Source organism: Carassius carassius, chromosome 42, assembly GCF_963082965.1.
Source record: "Carassius carassius chromosome 42, fCarCar2.1, whole genome shotgun sequence".
NCBI lineage: Eukaryota > Metazoa > Chordata > Actinopteri > Cypriniformes > Cyprinidae > Carassius > Carassius carassius.
This window is the reverse complement of record NC_081796.1, coordinates 19,967,023-19,987,578: the sequence shown is the minus strand read 5'-3', so window position 1 is coordinate 19,987,578 and position 20,556 is coordinate 19,967,023. Positions and strand designations below refer to the sequence as shown.

The 20,556-nt window shown below is 33.7% G+C and overlaps 1 protein-coding gene and 1 pseudogene across 1 annotated transcript; both read left to right on the top strand.

Annotated features, from left to right (window-relative positions):
• Positions 1-1,655: 1,655 nt before the first annotated feature.
• On the top strand, positions 1,656-3,260 carry LOC132123804 (ribosomal protein eL22-like). The gene is made up of 4 exons (XM_059534459.1): positions 1,656-1,746; positions 2,155-2,259; positions 2,683-2,804; positions 2,895-3,260. The coding sequence occupies exons 1-4, from the start codon at positions 1,738-1,740 to the stop codon at positions 3,037-3,039; spliced, it is 381 nt and encodes a 126-aa protein (XP_059390442.1). The 5' UTR covers positions 1,656-1,737; the 3' UTR covers positions 3,040-3,260.
• An 8,353-nt stretch (positions 3,261-11,613) lies between these two features.
• LOC132123930 (probable cationic amino acid transporter) lies at positions 11,614-18,613 on the top strand (annotated as a pseudogene).
• Positions 18,614-20,556: the final 1,943 nt, after the last annotated feature.

Below are 20,556 nucleotides of genomic sequence, written 5' to 3'. Positions count from 1 at the left end.
GAAAAAGGTGCTCATATTCTATAAATAAGAAGTCTGTTTTGATTGTGTGATTTTGTTGTTGGTCATAGCAGTGTTTGTTCTGAATCTAGCAAAGTAATGTATACATTTTTACATTACTAGTGTATAAAAATGTTTCTTTATTGTATGCTTTTAAATGTTAAAGACATAAGTGGGCAAAATGACACTGCACATAATTTTAGAAAATTGAGGAAAGTAACTGGGAAAGAATGAAAGTTTTGTTGGGTTGGGCTGCCAAATCGTCTGCATGGGTGGAGTCAAACGCTCATTTCCTATTTGTGGATGGGTGCCCAGACAACACAGACTGAATTAAAGTATTGCAGTTCATTATCGGAGACATATGCACTGCAGTCTATTCAAACATAAACTTCATCTAACTGGCTCCTACTGCATGCTTTTTCAAAGTAAACTGAATGTTGAGTCATGTCTTTGTGTCAATAATTAAAATGGATAAGTTTCCAGTTTTGCTGTTGTGTTGCTGAGTGATACTAAACTGAAGATTGTATTCAAACAGGAATATGTGCCTGTTTAAATTTGTTCAAGAGTTAAATCTGACCAAAAAGTGGCAAATCCGGTTGTGCCCATGTGCTTGCTGAAGCCTCACCCAGTTTTGTCTTGGTATGCCTGCACAATGATGTTAGGATGAGTCATGCTTCCATAGTAGGTGAGCAGAGCCCAGTTTCTCCCTTCTAACTATTGAGTGTGTGTAGACGTGAATACTTGAATAGCCTGCCTGTGGTTATTTTTTTATGTAAACTGAATGTTAAGCCAGCTACATCCTTTTACAGCAATTACTAAAGAGCCATGCAGCAGGTCTATGTAATCAATACTAGAGACAGCACAAAATATAACCCGAAATAAAATCACAGATTAAGTTCGTGTGACAAAGGGATGTGGATTTCAAATGCATAACGTTAAATGCACGAATTAACATGGTGAAACTATAGACCGTATAAGGGTGAAACAGAAATTATATAGCATTTGATATTTCATTTTTTATACAATTTATATATATATATATATAATGTTTATTTTTTTCGAATATTGTACAAATATAACTCCATCCAAACCGAACAATTTCCGTGAATCGGTTCTTTCGATCAGCTCGGTTTAAAGAACCAGTTCAAAAAACGGATTCTTTTCAATCCGTTTTAAATACTGTAAATATTCTTTTAAATACTTTTCCCTAAGGTGGCATATGTCACAATAATATTCACATGTGGGTACATTTTGTTGGTAAATTACTTAAAACATTATTAACTAGGGCGTTTAGTTCCTGCAACTCTGATTTTGAAACATAAATCCATTTATGAAATTAAATATAATTTGTATTGACATCAAACGAATTCATTTTGATCTCGTGACCGAAAATGCTCCGTTTCGTATGTTTTGATACAATCTAACAATTAAATTTCCAATACGTTTTATTGTAACTTTATCCTATTTAGTTATTAAAGTAACTTACTTTTCCGCTCCGCCGTCAGTCAAATCTACGGCGCGAATTCATTGTTCAGATCGGTTATGTTACGTTCAACTGATTAATTCAAAAGATCCGACTCATTCAATAGAACGATTCATTCACAAATCGGCTGTCGCTGAACTAAACCAAAAGGTCCACAAGACTCCTCCCTAACCGGCAGCCAATCAAATGATGAGAACATTTTGTGAACTCTTGTGCGGACATACGCCACATTTCTCTTTTACGTCAACCTCGTCAAGATGGCACCGGTATGTGTTGTCCGGTGAATGGCCTTTATGGTTAAATGTATTTTAGTTTTTGTTGTGTGTGATTAAAATATCAGACATATTACATGTATATCTGCTACGTTACATAGAGAGAGTTTTTGCAAATGGAATAATATATTAACCAATTAGTTTGACTTGCCTCTGCTTGCTGCTGGGAGACACGTGGATGAGCATTTTTAGCATGACGTAATAATTCCAATTGGCTATCATTACAACTGGTTATCATTATCGTTATTTGGTTATAGTAGAGAGAATAACTTTACAGTAGTGCGTTACATATTGTGCTCACTTGTTTTTTTTATATGAGTTTATAAAGATATACAAATTGCGAGTGAAGTATTATTCTGAACAAGTAGATGGTTAATTTAGTATATATATTTGTTTCTATAGAAAAGGCAGACTGTTGTGAAAAGGAATAAAAAGGGTGCTTCCTGGAAATTCACCCTTGATTGTACTCACCCTGTGGAGGATGGGATCCTTGACTCTGGCAACTTTGTAAGTTGTATAAAAAAACTATATGTGATTTATAGAAACACATGGTTTCTATTCATGATCAGTGTTCTTGTGGGCATGGAAAGCCTGAAAACTTTATGAGAATTTCATTTCCAGACATAAAATCATGAACATTTATGTACTGAAAAAAAAACTGTTTGCATTGGCTAGAAATCAAATGAATGTTTTATTTGTTCCTGTCAGAAATATCAATACATTACATTTCAGTTCCTTTAAATCTATTAATTTCTGGTCCAACAACATGTTAGTTTTTTTTAGAAACAACAAAGTATCCTTTTTAACTCACTTTGCATTTTATATTCAGGTAGTCACATCACTAACACTGTGCCATAACTAGGGATCTCTTCCCTAGTTAAACGCCTAGGGTTCTCTTCCCTAGTGGTCATGCTGTTTTATTACTAACAGGAAACCTTTCTGAAAGAGAAGGTGAAGGTTAATGGCAAAACAGGCAACTTGGGAAATGTAGTGCAAATTGTGCGTCAGAAGAACAAAATCAGCGTCACATCAGAGAAGCAGTTCTCTAAAAGGTGAGATTTGTTACGTCAGCAGGCTGCTTTTAATTATACGTGTTCTTTTTATAGGCTTTGTGCATATACTAACCACCCCATGTTCCTCAGGTATCTTAAGTACCTCACGAAGAAGTACCTGAAGAAGAACAACCTGCGAGACTGGCTGAGGGTGGTGGCGTCGGATAAGGAAAGCTATGAGCTGCGCTACTTCCAGATCAGCCAAGATGATGAAGAATCTGATGCTGATGAATGAATAGGTGTATCAGGGTCCTGCAGAAGTTGTCACCTCTTCAAATGCAGGGCTACACATTTTAATTTGTGCTTGTAAATAAAAAGATACAAACAGAAATGAAGTGTCATGTGTTTAGTGGTAGTAAATGCTCTGTAATGGGGTTAATTTATAATTAAGATGGTACAAGGGTAAAAGAGTTAAATAAGATTCATTAACAAACTTGTTGCCAGTGGTGTCTAAGAGATTGCTATTGCAGTGATAAATCTACCTGTTATTCATTACAGTAGTAACAATAAACGCAACTGTATTTGCAATGTTAAGGTAAGAATATCCAGTTAAGATTAACATGGGTATATTTCTTTTTTATTTTTTTACAAATGGTACCTTATAGGTTTAATGTGAAAGGTTTTTTTTTTCTTTTTAGAAATTTTGTGCAAATGATCAAACTGCATTTAATCATTCCTGAAGACAATATTTGAAGTTAAAGAATAGAAAGCTTATTTGTTTCTTAATTTTTTAATAGCATCTGGAAATATATAAATGACCAACTAGTTTAGTTTTTAAGAATAGAATTATAGAGGCAATTTTCAAATGTAACTGATTTGAGCTTTCAATTGAAGGACAATTTTAAAGTGTATGTAACACTTTTAAAATCAGTGTTGTTTTTGAAAAGTGCATGTGTGTGTGTGTATATAAATACAGTATATATAGATAGATAGATACACACACACACACACACAGTGGTTGATATATGTATATCATTTTTATGTATTTTTTATTTGTATATGTATATATTATATACAGTGGTTATAAAAAATAATCACCCGAGCCAAGCCTATCCATGGCAGTGAAATTGATCTCCCAAATATTAACACTGCTAACTTTTGAAGTTTAATCTCACTTTGATAGCATTAAGTTTTATCTTTTACATTCTTCATCTAAGGTCAAAGGTTAGTGAAAATTGTATCAATAGATAGGTAGAGTAATAGAAAGTATTCATTCAGAAATGCAATTAAATGCATTTGCATTGATATGTATGACTTCGCTATAAAGGCCTTCACTTTGAAAGGCATCCTGAGGTTAGAGCCTTCAGCCTGTTACCAGGATGTTATCTAATGCTCTGCACTAAGAGACTGAAGCAGCACCATGGACCAGCACTAGGAGGAAACGTATTAGTGTTTTTGTGCAACTTTGGCAGGCCTCCTGGAGTACGAGTCAAACACACAATAATGGTGGGGACTGCCCTGGGAAAAACCAAAGTAGATTGTGGAGATTCAACAGCAAAAAAAATATCCAGCAAAGACAGCATCATTACTTAGTGGACAAAGACTTGTTCAGACTAAAGCTCCTCATTATCTGTGATCATTCAACGTGATTTAATAGCGCATGTAAACATTGCAAGTCTACCTCTGTGATTAAATCATTGTTATGTGACATGCATGTTTTTTTCATTCATTCAACCTTTATTTTTACAGGCAAGTCATTAAGAACAGGTTCTTATTTACAATGGCGGCCTGACAAGTGGAATGACCACTTAGGGAAAGGGAAGTAGGGCTAAAATAAATACAGAACATTAGAAACAGGTTAGCATTTACATAAATACATATTAAAACATCAAACATCATCAATCTATTTACTGTAAAAAAAAAAAAAAAAAAAAAAACCTTAGATAATTATGTAGTGAAGCAACTGCATTTGTCCGTGAACAAGTATGATATACTAGTTTTGAAGGATGAAATTGGAATTAGTTTATCTAGTTTGACAAAGTTTTGCAGAGCATTCCAATCGCGAGCGGCAGCAGATTGAAAAGATGTAAGACCAAACGCAGAATTAGTTTTGGGAATGCTTTTCGTATATTCTCTTTGTGAGAAAGCTCATAATATAGGTTAAAATTAGTTAGGACAAAAAAATCTGAAAATATATGAAAACACTAAGCTACTTTAGGTGCACCTTAAAACAAAATCACTCATTACCTTGAATATTCCTCAGACCGGTTTTAATTAAATTATTCAGAAATGTACAGCAGCGCATGACTATTAATCAGCCAATGATGACGTTGATTGGAAACTATCGAGTCTTGTAATCTGTTCATGATCAAGTCTTTAGGATTCTTTAGCTTCGTTATCTTCAATTAATATCCACCAGATGTCAGCAGAAAACTATATGTGCACATGTAAATATGCTATTTTAAATATTCTGTTACTCACTGTTTTGGTCATTCTTACTGCATTTCTAACAAGAACCACAAACAGACGTTTAAACCTTTTGTCTACTTTTTAAGTCAAATTAACTTTGACAGCTTTAGTTATTTACGAAAAACATTGTTCCACTGACCTAGCCTAGTTGGCCAAGATTCAGGTTTGCTCTAAAGAAATGCCAGACAAGAGCTATTTCTTCTGAACTTTGACTAAGGGGGAAAAATTCCAGTCACTAAAAAAAATATAATCTCTGTGATACTGCTGTTTTCACAAAAATTGTGGAATAACAGAAACTGCTGTGTGTTCAACAGGTCAGAGCGCAGAAGCTATAAAAATGTGTCTGACTGGGTTTGGATGTTGGAGTCAAGGCCATTTAAAGGAAATATTTGAAAGAAAATATCACATTGCCAAAACCAATTTTGTTATACATTACACATTACATTACTTTTTTTTTTTTTTTGAGTATGATATCTTAACGCCAATATTCTGTACAGTGATACATGTGTCTGACAAATTTGACAGTGCCATGCTTACTTTTTATTCCCTCCATCTCAATGTGTCACCTTCTACACACAATAAGTTATCTCTTTTTCCTTTATCTCTAGCTTTCTTTGATTTCTATTTTTATTTCGTACCGAAGCCAATTTTTTTAAATTTAAGAATGAAATTCAGAAGATATATTCTTTAATTCTAATCAGGTGGAAATATATTCTGGACTCTTTAAACGTGAAATTTTGAAGACAGAATTTTTTGTTTTTTTTTCTCGTGAAACGTACCTTACTCCAATTTTGTAGCCTTTGTTTAAATCAAGTAAATCAAATTAGTTTCTTAACCAATAGTTTTTGAATAAATAAAAAAACTGATCTTAACTAAATCCAGAAAAAAATATATATATTGACATAACTTTACTGATTCATGTAAAACCTACAGTACAGACCAAAAGTTTGGACACACCTTCTCATTCAAAGAGTTTTCTTTATTTCAGGACTATGAAAATTGTAGATTCACACTGAAGGCATCAAATCTATGAATTAACACATGTGGAATTATATATGGAATTATATACATAACAAAAAAGTGAGAAACAACTGAAAATATGTCATATTCTAGGTTCTTCAGAGTAGCCACCTTTTGCTTTGATTACTGCTTTGCACACTTTTGGCATTCTCTTGATGAGCTTCAAGAGGTAGTCACCTGAAATGGTCTTCCAACAGTCTTGAAGGAGTTCCCCGAGAGATGCTTAGCACTTGTTGGCCCTTTTGCCTTCTGTCTGCGGTCCAGCTCACCCCTAAACCATCTCGATTGGGTTCAGGTCCAGTGACTGTGGAGGCCAGGTCATCTGGCGCAGCACCCCATCACTCTCCTTCTTGGTCAAATCGCCCTTGATGCCTTCAGTGTGACTCTACAATTTTCATAGTCATGAAAATAAAGAAAACTCTTTGAATGAGAAGGTGTGTCCAAACTTTTGGTCTGTACTGTATGTACATGTATAAATCATGTAAACCAACTAATTTTTCATTAAACTCAAGGAGTTACATAGCAAATTCATTGAATTTTATTGCAGGTGTGACTGGTGACATTTGAACGATTTGAACGATAAAAACAAAGATTGACATGATGCACAGGAAATATGTGAGAAGTGTTTGGTCTTGCAGTTGAAATGCAATTGACCTATATTGTAGTTGTTGGGGAAAAAAAGTTGTTTTTGCAGAATAAGCATGTTCACTATTGCAGTGAGAGCTGTGACCATTGAGAACACTTGCTACATTCTGGTTTTTCAATCACCATGATGGAACTTTTGTTTCCTGCGAAACCTGAGATCTACTCGAGTCTCAGCCACTGAAGTTGAGTGACAGGGTAATTAAAAATGAATTAAATGCCATAAACAAGAATGACTACAATAATCATGAAACTGATGCTTTTGTGTCTCTACAGCAAATGTCTTTTTTGGGAGGCTTCAGTCTGCTGCCATTGGAATTTATCTTATATATTTGTTTTGGTAGATTATAGCTTTAATCCAATATCATCAGTTTCACCAGCGGAATGTAAAGTATGTAGCCTACATTGACCTTACAGAGTATGATGATCTAAAACAGTCCAGGAAGCATCATCCTAGGCAGCTGTTGAAAGGCGGACACATCTTTTAATAATGAACTCTCCTATGGTCACTTGAAGAAAAAAATAATTCATAATGTCTCTGCATTATGTCCCCTGCTGTCTTTACAAGCTTTTGCCTGGTTCCCTCCTGCACCGCTGGACATAATGGAGTATAAAGTGTAAAATCCCTACTGGTGAGTTTTTGCTCCTTTTCTGCCAAGGAATACTGTTTTTGATTTGAAACTGGACACTTCTATTTCTGTTTCGCAGAAATATTTGTTCTACCAGAGTGGATAGAGCAGTTGTGGGCTTTAATTTGGCTCAGGTTGGAGAAAATTGTACTTGCTATGTCTGTTTTAAATCCATTAATTCATGGCTCAGGTCAGTATAGTACTCCTTAGTGTGACTTCAGCTCTCCCTTGACAAGCCACAGAATATCCTCATTAATATTATATATGGAAAGGTAACAAGTTGCACAATTGAAATTACTTATTGCATCCCTTTTTGATTTCGCACATACTACAGATATTTGGATTAAATGCAGAAGACAAATGAAAATATTTTTTTGGAGTGGAAAATGCTAATGTTCATTCTAAACTTTCAGTACACTATCCCAGAGTTTAGTAAACTATTTAGGATAGTCAATGTCAATGTCACCTTTATTTATATAGCGCTTTAAACAAAATACATTGCGTCAAAGCAACTGAACAACATTCATTAGGAAAACAGTGTCAATAATGCAAAGATGATAGTTAAAGGCAGTTCATCATTGGATTCAGTTATGTCATCTCTGTTCAGTTAAATAGTGTCTGTCCATTTATTTGCAATCAAGTCAACGATATCGCTGTAGATGAAGTGTCCCCAACTAAGCAAGCCAGAGGCGACAGCGGCAAGGAACCGAAACTCCATCGGTGACAGAATGGAGAAAAAAACCTTGGGAGAAACCAGGCTCAGTTGGGGGGCCAGTTCTCCTCTGACCAGACGAAACCAGTAGTTCAATTCCAGGCTGCAGCAAAGTCAGATCGTCGGATAGTATAGGAATAGCATTATTTCTCATCTTAAGGAGCATTATTGCATGTTGTCACATTATCTGTATGACAATGGAACTGACCAAGGTCCTGAAAAAAATGTCAAATACTTAATGTGCATGTAAATGTTTTGTGATTAATTTAATCTTTTACAAGCTTTAAAATCTCTTTGCACATGTGACATTGTTACAACTTAAAATCTAACTGACATCCATTACCATCATCAATATTTTCATATTGAAATACAGTTGGTCTGCTTTCTTGCATTATATATACACACATTGCATTATAAATGTTAATTTCTTTCTAAAATGATTTAATAATCTAGCTGCTCATGGATATTTGCTCTATAAGTACTAATTTAAATGGCTTGTTTCTCAAAATCTGTATTGTTTATACTATAATGTTTTTATACATAGTGGTTATAAGAGTCATTAGCCACTTACATAAACCTTTTTTCCAAAAAAGTACATCTGCTGTTCATTATAAATGACCTTTAAAGTCTGCACTGTTCATTTGGTCCATTCACACTAAAGGCCTGTTCACACCGAGGAGGATAACTATGAAAATAAATATAGCAATAGCTTAGCGTCCACTTAAATGAAATATAATGTTCTGTTTATTATACACCAGCTGGTGTGTTGTCTGCTGCTTTAATCTAGTTCTTTAAAGTGTGGTGTATCCTGATGTTTTTTTCTTTTTTCGTTCATCAGCTGGAAAAATTGTTCGGAAAATAATTCCAACGATATTGTTCCTCTGTTTTGTTATCGTTATCATTATTTTGCTATTCCCTTAACATTTTAAATTTTTTTTTTTTTTTTTACTTTATCTTTTCAGATATCATTATCTGATGTAAATGGGTCTATTGAATTTGACTACAAAATTTTATAGGCAGTTCACACAGCATTTTGCTGGAGCTCTGTGGAATTGTAACTCTATTGATGTTTGGCTTCTCTCTTAATATATACATGCCATTCATCTCTCTTCCTTATAATCTGTTTCCTTTGCATTCGATCCTGACGACATCAGTTCTTTAGTCAGGAGCAAATGTAATACTTTTCAAGGCTTCATGAATAATTTCTACACACAGAAGATGAAAGCTGACTTTTATCTTATGTATTTGTCTATAAAATATTAAGAGTATTTACTGTGGACATATTGGGTATGTTTACGTTGTTAACATATTGTAGCTTATTTGCATTAGGAATTCTAACACAAACACAGATAGGTCATCAGTTTTTTTGTGACATGGCATGCATGATGTTCTTTGTCGTTTTATATGTAAATACTTTTTCCATTTCCAGTTATTCACTTAATTCCTGCAGGTGAAATGAGAAGCAGGAAAGTGAATGGGTTACTCAGACCACAATGTAATTATGATGTCTATATTACAGCACTATTTTGGAGACACCCGAGAGTGTTTTTGGCATCTGGTTTCTTGCTCTCATTCTCTCCCTCTTTCAAACTCCATAGATAATGCAGATATAACTTCCCCCTGTATGTGACATCTTCTGGTAAATCGCTGTCAGCCATGCTTCAATTCACCCTGTTTTGATAACAGAAGAGATATTGTCAGGTTGTATAAAACAGAGCCTGCAGGCACTGACAGAGCAGTGGGGCTGGTAATTACCAACAGATCTTAGGTCTGTGACGGCAACCCCAGCTTGTCTCAGTGAACGGCAGGCCTGCATTAGATTGAAGGAAACAAGATAGCAATGTGTGGTGATGTTATCTGTGAAGGGAAAAACAAAAGAAGGCTGCAAGGTACAGGGTGGATTGAAGCAGATGGAGACTGACATAGAAGATGACCGTTCATAAATGGGCCTCATGCAGATAGGCAGTAAAAAGTATAGTGAAATGATGACAGTAAATTTAAAAAGTTGTGATTCAGGGTTCCCACAATTATGGAAAACCTGGAAATGTAAGGAAAAACTGTTGTTTTGGAACTTATGGAAATATTTATTTTTATTTCAGCTAGTTTCCAAGGCAACATTTCTCATTTTATTTTAGATTTGAAGATTTAACTTAAAGTGCTACAATGACTACAAATAAAACTGAAAAGAAAATGTCTTAAAACTATATTGCTATATTTTAAAAGAACAAAAACGAAGAAAAATGAAGAAAAAAACAACATAAAAAAATGACTAAAACCTTTGACTAAAATTAACATGAAAATATAAAAAATAACATTTGCAAAAACTATAAGAGTATCTAAGTGATACTAAAATACAACTGGACTTAAAAATGTTATCTAAAATAAGTTATTGGTATAAATGTTAAAACTTTTTTCACATATATAATACATGCAATAACAATATTGTTTTGTTTTAGTAAGACTTTTGGCAGTGTATTATATGTAATGAATGTTTAAAATATGCTACAATATGTTACTGGCAGGAATTTTCAAAACCGAATGGGGTTTGAGGCTCATGTTAAATGTTATAATTTATTTAACATATACATAATATATAATAATACAATAATTATATTGTTTTGTTTTATCAAGACTGTTGGGTATTTATTATATTGATCTATATCTATTTTAATTTATTAAAAGTTAGAATTATGATACATATTCTGTTTGACTATATAGTGTATATTCATTTTTAACTATTGTTGGCACTATTTTTATATACTCGTCTGTTCCAGTAACAGTACACTTTTAACATGGTATCAACATTTATATCATAAAGCACCAATTTTGTTCTGTTTACAGACCTCAGCACTGTTTCTCCAGGCTGAAATATGACATTCTATTCATATTATTTTCTCTATTATTATATCAGTGTACACTGGACATCTGATGCTCTCCATTTCCTAATCTGCAAGTTTAATGAGACGTGCCACCATAGCAACATTTCACCTAAGTGAACGAAGGCACACTTTCTGTTGTAACATGTTGCTCTGCAGTATTAAACCCAGCCTGATGTTGAATCGTTTTTCATTATCTGTGGATGATGTGTGATTTACATGCTTTTCTCTTTTTGTAGGACATCATTGCGGATTCAGTATAGAGCACTATGATGATTAATCAGCTCATGGATCCTCTCTGAGACAGTGTGTGTGTGTGTGTGTGTGTGTGTGTGTGAGAGAGAGAGAGAGAGAGAGAGAGAGAGAGAGAGAGAGAATGAGAAAGAGAGAGAGGAGGGGGCAAATACATAGGAGACACTCATACAAGACCAGTTTAGAGGAAACACCTGGAACGAGACACTGACACATAAGAGAGGACAAACCTCACCGTTTTTTTTATCTGAGTCTTCCTGTGCTGGAGGATGAGCGCTGTCTTTGCTAAACTGGACCACAGGAGAGTTGAGTGGGAGTCGTCATGGTATGGACTCCACTCTCGAATCCTGCGCACTAAACCTGTGGACTCCATGCAGGAGGCCTCAGATGACTTGCATGGCACCAGACTCGCCTGTGTGCTCACTACAGTGGATCTGGTGTCACTTTGGGTGGGCAGCTGCATGGGCACTGGCATGTATGTGGTCGCTTGTTGCTAAGGAAATGGCAGGACCTGGAGTGATCTTGTCCTTTATCATTGCAGCTGTGGCATCCATTTTGTCCGGTGAGACTTTGTCTTTTATGAACAGTTTGCAATTATGTTTACATAGTGTCAGAAATCACTGCTGGTGCTCTGGTGTAAATAGGCATCTCATCCGCATCACAATTGCATGTTATACATTTTTTTATGTGACTGAGGCTGCAAGATAACCCCACCTCTTTGTAATCATGGCCAGCTGTGCTGAGGTTTTCTTTGCTTTATTTAGATCAAATTCTTCAAATTTAAGTCTAAAGTTCACAAAACCACAGCAATAATCTATGCCTTATGGGGTCTCTTAGCTCACTCAACCAGACCAAGACACGACACACCATGACCCATTTCTATAGACCAAGATCCACAAGACTGAGAGACCTGTCAGTGCAAGAACCTCACTTTTCATCTGAATGAATTGAAATAGAGTAATAAAATCATATAATAATAATAATAATACAAAAATAAATATAATGCTGATATTATTGAATTCTAAACACCCAATAATCAAGTTTTCAACTTGTGTCCAATACATAATTTTTTTTTACAACATAAAAAACTCTATTATTATAATATATGTTTACCACATTTTAATTTTAATTTTAATAAACAGAAAATAATAACATAATACTATATGTCCTGGATGTGCATCCCACAAATCTCCATCAACTGCAAGATGCTTTCCTATCAATATGGGCCAACATTTCTAAAGAATGCTTTCAGCACCTTGTTGAATCAATGCCACGTAGAATTAAAGCAGTTCTGAAGGTGAAAGGTCAAACACAGTATTAGTATGGTGTTCCTAATAATCCTTTAGGTGAGTCAGTGTGTATATATACACATACATACATACATACATGTAAAAAAAAGTAAATAATAATAATAATAATACATTTCTACATAAATTACATATATAAATTTACAATGACAATAATGGTCAAATTTAAATGTCAATTACTTTTTCCTAATGAACAGGAAATGAAAACATAAAACTATATAAACTGAAAAAACAATATGCATATTAACAAAAAAAAAAAAGTTTCTACATAAAAATAATTTTATATTGCCAATAAAACTTTAAACAAGGTAAGCTTTAACTATCAATTACATGCTCCTAATAAACAGAAAAAGAACAAGACTATATATAAAAATGAAATTAGTACATTGTTTGTTTTTATTATATTATTAACATTAATATTATTTATATAATTACTACATTATAATTGTAAATAATTTTAAATTGACAGTAAAATATGGTCAACTATTAATTGCTTTTCCCTAATGATCAGAAAATGAAAATGCATAGACAATAAGCTGAGACCCAAATCCAGATGAAGGCTATGTCCAAATAAAATTCCAGATATTGACTTTTTAAGCGTGTTTCTGCATTATGAACTTGATTTTCACACAGGCGTCTGCTATGCTGAGTTTGGAGTGAGAGTGCCTAAGACAACAGGTTCCGTCCACACATACAGTTATGTCACAGTGGGAGAATTTGTGGCCTTTTTCATTGGCTGGAATCTCATTTTGGAGTATCTGATTGGTACAGCGGCGGGGGCCAGTGCACTGAGCAGCATGTTTGACTCTTTAGCCAATCACACCATCAGCCACCACATGATCAACCATCTTGGAACATTGAATGGCCTGGGTGTGTGTCTTTCACAGTAATACTAAATACTAACTAAATTACATGTGCGGCTGATGTGGTTTTTATCCATTCTTCATGTTCCTCACACAGTTCAGTTGTTTGTCTCTTTTCAGGTAAGGGAGAGGAATCTTATCCAGACCTGCTGGCTCTGCTGATCGCTATGGTGGTGACGGTGATTGTGAGTTTAGGGGTGAAAAACTCTGTGAGCTTAAATAATGCACTGAATGTTGTTGACTTGGTCGTGTGGGTCTTCATGGTGCTTGCCGGACTGTTTTTCCTTTCTGGAGAAAACTGGGAGAATGGAAGATTTCTGCCCTATGGCTGGTCAGGGGTAGGAATGTTAACTGTATGGGAATGTAAATGCGTTATGTAAATGCAAAATGAGCATATAACAGAGATCAATAATTATTATGTGCTCTGTAGGTCATGCAAGGAGCTGCAACCTGTTTCTACGCCTTCATTGGCTTTGATATTATCGCCACCACAGGAGAAGAGGCCAAGAGCCCTGACACTTCCCTTCCATATGCCATAACAGCGTCTCTTATCACCTGTCTCACGCCGTACGTCTCTGTGAGTACAGTGACTCCTGTCATGTCCAAACACTGAACTGTGAACTTGGGAGGATATTAGTTATTTATGTTTAATTACATATTCATTTTTAATCAAATATGATATTATTTCTGTCCTGATTCTGCTTTCTAAAGACTTAAGATTTGAGATAGATCATGATTATTTTATACTATTGACACCACAGTTTTCAGTAGTAAATAAATAGAAATCATCTGCATATAATTGTCACATTTATGTTATTCACTGGGTGGTTGTCACACAGTATTATCTATAGCAATTATTCATATATATATATATATATATATATATATATATATATATATATATATATATATATATATATATATATATATATATATATATATATATATATATATATATATATAATATTTATATTTAATCAATTTATAACTGAAGTGCAAATAAATAACAAAACAATTCTTATAACTCTAATAGTCAGTATAAATTAACATAATGCACAGTGCCAATTTAATACAAAATAAATATTTTCAAGGTATTTTAATCATTTGCTGTAGCTTTAGTACAATGACAATAAAAAGGCAAAAATTTAAGCCACATTTTTAAAATTGTTTTTCAAAATTATATAATTTATTTTTGTTGCATTGCACAATTACTGCTTTTCTCACCCAGTATAAATGGATCTGTATGTGAAGATATGAAACATAGTGGCGTTTATATTTTAACAAACATGTTCCTTTTAAGGGGATCATTATATTTAGAGTTCAGAGATTTAAAAAAAAACTGTACTAGCTTATAGATAGCCTAAGATATATTAAACATGGACTCTATATCTGTAATCTAACATTAAACTGTAATTAAACTGTTTACCTAATTTTAATATTGAACAATTAAATGACAGGTACTGCAATAAAAATAGATGTGTACAAGATATGCAAGTATTCCAGCCTAAATTGCATATTCAGACAATTTAATGAATTATTCAAGCGCTTCAGAGTTGGATTGCAATTTATTTTATCCTGATCCCTAGAGCTGAAGACCTCTGCTCATTCTTTTTCAAATATTAATCCGAAAGCGATTTGCTTTTACTCTCCTGAGACAGATTAAATGCATCATGAGTTTCCTAACTGTGCAATGGAATTGGACGAATCATCCTACAGCATCCATCCACTGGCACACCAAATGGGATCAGGAATGAGATTGTGTCACATTCTCATTCAAGCTGCCATATATTTAAAACTGTTGTGACAAACTGCCAGATAATAAGCGTTTTACCTGTTTATACGCCAGGAGATGGTCTGCTCTTAAGGTACATGTGTATACTGTACATCCTTTTTTTTTCCTTCATGCTATGCATGTTTTTACAAGCATTTCATTCCATGTTTTTGCAGTGGTATTTTAGTGAAATACTACAGTTTTTGGTAATATTTTGAATTAGATTTTATTTTACGAGATTTTATTTCGTTTTTAATTTAATTTTAGTTCAAGTTTAGTTTAGTTTTAGTAATTTTGTTGTAGTTTTTTGTAATTTTTATTAGATGTTTTTTTTTCTTGTTTTTTATAAATTTTTTATATGTCTTAATCACCAAAAAAAAAAAGATATGATATATCACAAATGTTTGGCCAAATTGTGCAGCACTATAAATAAGCACAGCAAACCTGGATTTTTTTAAATTAAATGTTCAATTTTAAAACCATTTCCACCTGTAAAAAAAAAAAATATATATATATATTTTTTTTTTTATATATATTTTATTAATAAATTCTTATAAATTAATAAATTTTTTTTTCCGTATTTTAGTAAGTTTTTTAAATACATTTTTTGTAGGTTTTTGTCTTTTTTATAATGGAAAAAAAAAAGTGTATATGGTTAAATATAAATATAGTCCAAATTATGGAGCCCTGCAAACAAAAACATAAATCCTAGATTCATTAGAATTGTGGTTTTAGTTAAAATTTTTATAATTTTGTTGTTGTTTTTTTGTCAGTTTTATCTTTTTTTAATTTTATTTTAATATGTGTATATAGTTTTTAATCACACAAGTTTGGCACAGCAAACCTGGATTTTTTTTTTATTCTATTTTAAATTGTAAAAGCATTAACCCCCCCCCCCCTGTAAAATATATATATATTTTTAGTACTTTTGTTGTATTTTTATTTTTGTTGTAATTTTTAGCTGTTTATTTATTTATATAGTTTTTAATTACAAACTTTTGGCCTAATTGTGCAGCCTTGCAAACAAGCACAGAATACATGGACATATTTTTAAATAATTAAATCACATTTTAAATTGCAACCACATTTTTAATTATGTATGAAATTATGTTTTTGTGGTTACAATTTTAGTAATTTTGTTCTATATTTTTGGTAAAAAAAAAAAAAAAGAAAGTTGTTTTTTATGTCTCCATAGTTTTTTTATTAGTTTCTATAAATTAGTTTTTATTTATTTATTATTAGTACTTTAAATTAAAGGAAACTGAAGACAAGAAATGTTGACTTGGCAACTAGCTAAAATAAAGATTTTTTAAATATTTTATTTGAGTTAATGATTATTTTATTTCAAGTAACAATAATGTTTTTTTATGGTTTTAGTTTCAGTTACCTGTTTGTGTGTGCACCAGGTTCCTGTCCTTTGTGAGTCCGCACACAGAGACTCCTGTGCTGGCCTGTGCTGTATCAGGCTCTCTGGCTGCTCTGTTGGCTCTCCTGGTGAGTCTGAGGGACCTGATCGAGATGATGTCCATCGGCACGCTGCTGGCCTACACACTGGTGTCGGTGTGTATGCTGCTTCTGCGATATCAGCCAGATGGAGATGGCTTTACCAGTTTCCTCACCAAAGAGGAAGAGGAGGAGCGGAAGAGGAAGGAGGAAATGATGGCAGCTAGTGAGAAGGACATGAACTCACCTGGTGGAGAAGAGTACACCAACAACCCCTGTGGAGCCAAGAACCTCCCCTCCAAAGGAGACGACGAAACGCTGATTGAAAAGTCAGATTCTGGGGGCTACCAATCGGTTAGTTCCGGCTAAGGCATTGGAGAGAATGGCATTGAGGTGGATGATAGTTTCTTTGAACGCATATTGGGGTCCCATTATTACACTATTCGGAGGCTGTTTGGGCCTGCCGAACTTGGGCGATAGGCCCACTCCTGCCACAGGACGCACTGTTGCTTCCTGTGTCCTCCTTTTCTTCATCTTGACCTTTTCTGGATCTGGATACTTCTGGATCTGGATACTTGTTATCTATTGTTTCAACCGGGTCTCAGGTGGAGCTCACTGGGCAATGTTACCTTTTATAATGACTGTAATTGTCCTCATGGTTACTTTGGTTATTATTATTCTCCGGCAGCCTGAGAACCCTTAAAAGCTGCCTTACATGGCGCCCTGTGTGCCTTTTGTGCCCACCGCTGCCATGCTGGTGAACATTTACCTCATGCTCAAACTATCCAGCATCACCTGGGTGCACTTTGTGGTGTGTATTAGTCTTGTCATCTGCCGCGTTAAATGCTCAAGCTCTTTCTGATTTGCTATCAGAATTTTTTGTGGTTCATCAGTTGGAAAAAATTGTTCAGAAAGTGATTCCAACGATATCTTTCATCGTTATTGTTATAGTTGTGTTGTGGACTTCCATATTCTCATATTTAAATAGAATGATTATACAGTGCACAGCATAAATGAGTACACCCCCTCTGAATAAATATTAAAGATGTATTTTCTTAATGATCACTAATATAATTAATGGAAAGATGGCAAAATTGAAACATATTAAACATATACTTAATAAAAACAACAAAATATGCCATATTTTCTGTAAGATAAGTAAACTAGCCAATTTTGTACCATTGTCCTCTTTTATGCTAAAAAAAATAAGTCACCTGGCAGTTCTCTCCCAAGTGGTTCCAAGCCAGTATTAAGTCTGAGTATGATTCAGCGGGCTATATAACACTTTCAATTGTCAGGAAATCACTTGTCTTTAAAAGCTTTGGTTCAATATACTTACCTGTTGATCAAAAATAGCCTTAAAACTATACACTTTTTTTTCTTTTAGTAACTTTTAGGAGGGCATACTCACTTTTGCAACATAAATTGTATCACTTTGATGAGAAAATCTCCTTTTGTTTAATAATTTTGGCATTCTTCTTTTGTAATTGATCAAGCAGGCTTGTTAGAATTCATTACATCGCCAAAGAACCCTAACATGTCTTTTAAGTAAATAGTAATTGCTGAATTTGTTAAATTTTTTAGAGGGGGTGTACTCATTTATGCTGTGCACTGTAAAACTAACTGAGCCCATCTCTTGATTACAGGTGTGCTCATCTATTTTAGCTATGGGATGTGGAACAGCTCGCTGGAACACAGCGCTAGACAGGAAGCGGCTCACGCCAGCTCCTACCAGATGTATGACACAGAGGTGGATGACAGCTTCAATATTGATGAAGACCTTCCTCCTCAGCAGGACGAACAAGAGGGACAGTACCAGGGCAGGGCGGCTAAGGAGCACAGTTATCAACACCAGAAACACTACCAGTCCCAGCAGCCAACATGATGAACAGAGACCTTCCAACAGTCACAATTACAGAAGCAAAGGCAGGACCAATAAAGGCCTTGAGGAGCTGGTCAATGAAGAGTATTCACCTGAGTGAACAATAAACATTAAACTACTGTCGCAGTAGAGGATGGATTTGGGTGACCTTGATTTTGGCGAACAGAATATGTTCCTAGATCAATGCCACAATACCGTTATAAGTAATGAAGACAAAAGGAAAATGCGTATCATGACAATTATAATTAAAACATACTGTTGATAATATATAGAAAAAATAATAATAATAATAACACCACTGGATTAATAGACACATATATAGTAGTAAGGATCTATATATTTAATGTAATGTAAATAAAAAACTTTAGCAGGTTAATTAACTTACCAACACAAACTATAAATATGAGTTAAGTATAAATCCAAATAAAGTCTATTGATAAATGTAACATTATATATGTATATTTTAAAGTAGGGTTATTATTGAAGTCACAATGAAATGGAAACGACATATCTTTTCTTCCGTATTATGATGCACATCCGAGTAAACTGTTTCTTTTTAAAAAATTAAACATATGATACACTGATACATTTTTTCACAATAAGATCATTAACATGCATTTATAAAACATTTTCATTTCATGCTGACTTTAAAATAAGTTTTTTTAAATGTACAATATTATATTATGATTTAATTTATATGCAAAATTAGCGTGACATGACAAATTGAAATTAAACAATATTTTTGTCAAAACACCAAAACTATGACTAAACAAAATTCATTATTAAAATGAACACTATTATTTTTAATTAAGACCTCATGGGTAGTTAATGGTTAAGGTTAGTACTGTACTCACTTGATTAACAAACATTAATCCAGGAACACATTCTACCTGATGAATTTTCCAGGTTTGGAGGTGTTGTTCCAGAACAAGTGCTTGTTAAATCCATTGGCACCTTGTGACTTATCTAGAGGGATGTTTATCCCAGTTTTTTTTTTATCAAGGCTTCAAAAGTGCCTTTAAATAACCCCTCCTTAATGTTATTCTACTAAAATCAAATATATCTTTAGATCTGGAACAGAATTTGTATTTCTTTCTTATATGAGCTGCTGTTTCAGTGTTGGTTTTACTTCAAACAGTAATCGTTTTTTCCATTATTAAGATCCTAAAAGCAATGCCCTTGTCTTCTCCGTATAAAAACTCAGGATGCCTCTTTAAAGCAAAAACCAATGCAAGTTGTCACTACATGAGCAGAAACCCTCTGAAGATGCATTGAGCGGACTTTTCACCTTACATCATCCCCACAGCTGTGTTTGATCTAAAGTCTCAAGCTCTCACTTGAATTTTAAGGGAGGAAATATTATGATTGGCTCCCTGTGAAAGCTCAATAGTTCTCAAAATATTTTGCGACATTGATATCAAATTCTTTCTCTGTTGGTTTGTAGAAATGTCTTGTGGTTTCACCCTTGTTTAGGTTTGCACAAGGATATTTACATTTCTTCCTTACAGCTATGCGCGAAAAATCATTTCGATTCAGAACACACTTATATTCACTGAGATCAAGAGTTACATGTCTGAAAAGAATATACAAATATATTTCAAATGACATATTAAAATTTTATATATTTAATATATTTTACAAGAACAAATGGTGTCTTTTTTGGGTCATCAACTATAACAATATTATATATATATATATATAATACAGACCAAAAGTTTGGAAACATTACTATTTTTAATGTTTTTGTAAGAAGTTTCTTCTGCTCATCAAGCCTGCATTTATTTGATCAAAAATACAGAAAAAACAGTAATATTGTGAAATATGATTACAACTTAAAATAATAGTTTTCTATTTGAATATACTTTAAAAAAATTATTTATTCCTGTGATGCAAAGCTGAATTTTCAGCATCATTACTCCAGCCTTCAGTGTCACATGTAACATCAG